Source organism: Belonocnema kinseyi, chromosome 8 (genome assembly GCF_010883055.1).
Source record: "Belonocnema kinseyi isolate 2016_QV_RU_SX_M_011 chromosome 8, B_treatae_v1, whole genome shotgun sequence".
Classification (NCBI taxonomy): Eukaryota; Metazoa; Arthropoda; class Insecta; order Hymenoptera; family Cynipidae; genus Belonocnema; species Belonocnema kinseyi.
The window spans coordinates 78,215,680-78,220,514 of record NC_046664.1 but is presented as its reverse complement, the minus strand read 5'-3'; the positions used below and the strand labels follow the sequence as shown (position 1 = coordinate 78,220,514).

General features: G+C 35.6%; 1 protein-coding gene across 1 annotated transcript; it reads left to right on the top strand.

Moving 5' to 3' along the window:
• Positions 1 to 4,539: 4,539 nt before the first annotated feature.
• LOC117177686 (protein GVQW3-like) lies at positions 4,540 to 4,827 on the top strand (the record flags this gene model as incomplete). Its single annotated transcript, XM_033368534.1, has 1 exon — positions 4,540 to 4,827. A coding segment is annotated over exon 1 (288 nt), but the record flags the coding sequence as incomplete, so codon positions are not given.
• Positions 4,828 to 4,835: the final 8 nt, after the last annotated feature.

Here is a 4,835-nt window from a genome sequence, read left to right as displayed (position 1 = left end):
GAGCTCCAAGGAGATTATGTTGAAAAATAAAAAAAAATTTACCCAAAAAAAATTGTTTTTATACTTCATTCTAAGGACTTATTGAACTACCCTCGTAGGTATTGCTCTGACTGCACCGCCATTTGCGAGACTCCCTTCTTAAAAGGAGTCTACCTGCGTTTCCTCTGAACTCTTTTGACATTTGCTCTTGCTCTTCTCTATGAAAAGATCTGCCCCTCACTTGCGGAAGATAATCCTACCTCACCGTTCCATTTCCTTTGTTATCGCAGTTTGTCTTTTTCATCTTTCTCTGTCGCGCCGTTCCGCACCGTGCCATGCACTACTAACCATCGTAATACTCTCGTTGACCCACTCTAGCTCCTTACGCTCTGCTCTTCATTCCGTAAGAGAGACTTCCCCATGCAACACCTAATGCATCAGAAAGATGTCTGCTAACTCTGCTGTCAGGTAGTCATCCTTTTCTCCCCCTTAACGTCCATCCACCATACAGAAGCCACCCTTCTTTGGAATGGAAAGTTAATCTTCATAGTTAACGATTAATCTTTTTAAGTTTAAAAGTATACTACTAAGCTGGAAGTATAACTACTTGGTCAAGAAACTAGCTCAGGTAATTGAAAGCAAAATATTTATTATTTTTCATTCGATAACTGAAATGTAAAAAAAAATTCCAAACAAGTTCCACATATTTAAAAAATATTTTTTAACCTAACGCAAATCTTAAAAAATTTATTAAATTTCTTATAAAGAAATAAAATAAAGAAAATTCTTCCGGATATTTCATATCGGTTTCTCTTTTTTTATACTGTAAGAGTGTTTATGTTTCGTGTGAGTATTCTCTGCTCTTTCTCTTTCATCTACAAGGTACCGTTCTTATCTTTTCATGCTAATATACATTTTCGCTGTTAGAAATAATGCGATGGTCAGGGTCAGTCTGGAAATTATTACGAAGCGCGCGAGTCGCCATGCTTACTCATCTTTCGTTTACATGATTGTTTTGTTAGATGCAGCCTTTTATTAGAAGGCAGGAACTTTAACACTCTTCTATTAATAAACTATATCTCGTTTATTTGGTGATAAACGAATAATGAAGTGAATCAGTGACTATTTCTCATCAAAAATAGTTTTGGGAGAATTAGAAGCGATGCGCCACTTGATTCACACTAAATTCCCACAAGTAGTGAACAAACATCATTTTCAATTGCCTTTCTCAGCTCTAAACATAGCAGGAGTGGGAGCCCCTTTCATCGATTTATGTAAATCTATTAATCTATCTTTTCGTCCATAAATTTTTTAATTTATTTATAATCAAGTGACGAATCGCTGCTAATCCCTGCGAAACTGCTTTTAATCAGCTTTTGTTTATACATTTGTAAAATTCCGTATTTCAATTGGACATATTTTTGGGATAACTGCAGTTTTTAGTTCTCTTCAGCAGAAGGCAGGGTAATTATTTTAAAATTCCTTGCGATTGGGTTATCCTTGCCTGTGGGACATTCCTCAATTTCTTCTGGGGTCATATCCATAACCTCACGGCTGTCCACATTTATTTTCACCCGAATGGGAATCTCATGTCGAGGGTGCTGATTTCTTCTTGTATATATTGCACGAAGATATCGAGTATCGTTCGTGAATATTGCAAATACGTCACCATTGGACATTAATAATACAGATTGTTCTTCAGTTGGCATGGGCCTAAGGATGTTACATTTTTCTTTCACTTGAACTTGTATATCGAGAGGAAAAGTGAATCTATGAATTTTGAATCGTCGATTTATATTCAAATAGGGAATAAGTCGAATAAATCGAAGTTGTTCAAGTCTAAATCCAAGTATGCGTAGAGAAGAATCATTGTAAGACCCTCGAGATCTGGTTTTAGAATCCAAAATTCTTGTAGATCTGGTTCCAGCACGTTGGGCATGCTTCAAATGAGGGGATCTGGAACGAAAGGTTTGCGGCGCAGAAGGAAGAGTTCTGCTCGAATGCGGAGGACTGGCAGAAGGATGAGTCCTTTGAGGAAAATTATGTCTGTCAGGAGAAGAGGAATTTCTGGAACGCGAAATACCAGGTATAGGTTCGCCATTAGGTAAACACTCGAACTGGAAACTTAACTCTGCAACAAATAAATAGAGGACTTCAATTTTTTTCTCTGGCAAATTTTTCTCTTCCGGAGAAAGAACTACCTAACCTGATTTTCAGACGTGATGGAATTAACCTTAAATTCTTTGAAATTTATTACATTTAAATTGAAATTCTTCAGAATCGTGCGGAAAAAGATATTACGTTAATAATAAAATATGCCGCAACAGAAAGTTAAAATGCGGCATATTTTGCTAAAAGGTCCTTCTTATAGAGGCTATTACTAAAGCCCACAAAAAGAGATTTACATGTGACTAGGCTACTCTTATGTATTTTGAGTCGCTGAATAGGAATCCGGCCTTGAAATTTCCCCAAGACCTGAAAACTTTTCCATAGCCTCGGAGAAAGTATAAAATCTTGAAAGTTTCAGAATTTCACTAACCTGTCCGTATTTTGAGATGCTAAATTTATGTCTGAAATCAGAATTTTTGTAGAGTGTCTCAATATTCTTCTAGCCTCGGAAAAAAGTGAAAGAATGAGCAAATCTTAAGGTCCCACAAAGGCTTAATTTTTTTGCGGAAAAGTTGATTTCTTTCCGTATCTTCAGTTTCTGTTTTTGAATTTATATCTGATATTAGAATGTTTCTGAAGTACGTCAATATTACCTCAACCTAGAGAAAGAAAGTGAGAAAAAGTGAAGATTTTATGGAGGTTTTATTTTTGCGTGAGGAAGCTGGTATCTTTCTGTATTTTGAGTAGCTAAGATCAAGAATGGCATCAGAATTATTCAACATTGCCAGAGAATTTGCCCATCCTAGTGGGAAGAATAAAATATTGAGTTTCACCATCCATGTTCTACTTCTCAATGTTTCTTCACTTGTTCCTCCTTATTTGAATGTTCCTCCATTTAAAATTCCAATTGTTAATGTTCCACTCTTTTCCCTAGGCTGGAGAAATTATGAGGCCGCCTAGAATAATTCTGAAACCAAATTTGAACTCAGCTACTCAAAATAAGGAGAGATTCCAGGTTTCCCGTGCAACAATAAAATCTCCGTGCAACCTCTAGTGTTTCTCACTGTTTTACCGTTTCCCGTAAACGAGGGAAATTCCGATCAAAAATCGAGCCTTCGTGAAACTTTAAGGTTTCCTCAGTTTTCCTCTTTTTCCCCATATGCAATGGGAATTTTCAGGTAATGTAGAAAAATTCTTATGTCAGATATAAATTAAAAAACTCAAATTAAGAAAAAAATATAAGCTTTTCCTCAAAAAATGAAGCCTTTGGAACACCTTCAATTTTGCTTACTTTTACACTTTTTCCGCTAGGCTAGGGTAATTCTGAGGCAATGAAGATAATTTCGTTTGTCAAATATGAATTTAGCAACTCAAAATACGGACAGATATCCGCTTTTTCGTGTACAAATGAAACCTTTGGAAAACTCTAGTTTTTCTTATTTCTTCACTTTTTATCCCAGGCTAGGGGAATTCTGAGGGACTGTAGACAAATTAAAATATTGGATTTGAACATAGCGTCTCGAAATACGCAGGAATCACATTGTTTTATTAACTTTTCCGTGGATAAATATTCCTTGAACTGAGCGTTAAACTTCCAGAATTTCACACTTTTCCCCGAAACTAGGGGATAGTTGTAGGGTGTAGGGGAAATCCGAAGGCCGAATTAGGATTAAACGGCTTAAAATCCATAGGTGTAGCCTAGTCACATATAAATTGCAGATAATTTTTTTTAGTGTGCCTGTTTTATATCTTTAGTCAATAACGTATAAAAATTCCGAATTATTATTAATCTCACGCCTTACGGAATTTGCCCTCTTGTCCACTTGTTCTCTTGTATCTACATACATACAAAAATTAAAGTATTTGTTTAAAAATTCATCTATTTTTACGAAAACTTTTTTTGTTGTTGAAAATCCAACTACATAGAAAATTGATTTACATTGTTAAACATTCTTTTTCTTTTTTTCCTGTAAAAATGAATCCATTAAAATCGATTGACTGCAATTCGAATCGTATATTTAGAAAGTCGCACCTTGATAAAAGCTGATAATACACTTCGTTTCTGCTAAATTGCTTGAAATTGTAATTTATTGAGCGTCGTTTTGAATTTTCAATTACAGCGAAAAATCAAAATGTACTTTCTGAAGTGATTTCGCAGTATGATTTACCTGTACCAAACTAAGCTTTTTGTTTCAAAGCAAAAAATTTAATTTTAAATGTTTTAAAATTACTTTCAATAAAAATTCACTTCTGTTTCTTACGAATCCATCGTACTAGGCAGTCTGATAAGTACCTGAAAATTCTAAGAGATGGCATTAGTATTCACTAATGTGAACCATTTTCGTCGACCTTGATCCTTCAGATGACGCCTGTCAAAACTTGAGCCATTTATGTTTACGCATTTACAAGTTACAGCACTGAGAAGCGACGAACCTCCGAGTTTTTTTTAATATGGAAAAATCTAAGTTTCGAGTTTTGATCAAACACTACTATCTTCGCAAGAAACCAATATCCGAGACCAAGGCCAAGCTGGATAAGTATTACCCGGACTCTGCACCATCGATTGGAATGATTCATAAGTGGTTTAACGAGTTCCGTTGTGGCCGTACGAGCACAGTTGATGCTGAACGATCTGGGCGCCCAATAGAGGTCACTACACCAGAAAATGTCGAAAAAATCCATGATATGATGTTGAATGATCCCAAAGTGAAATTGAGAGAGGTAGCTAATGCTGTAGGCATATCATT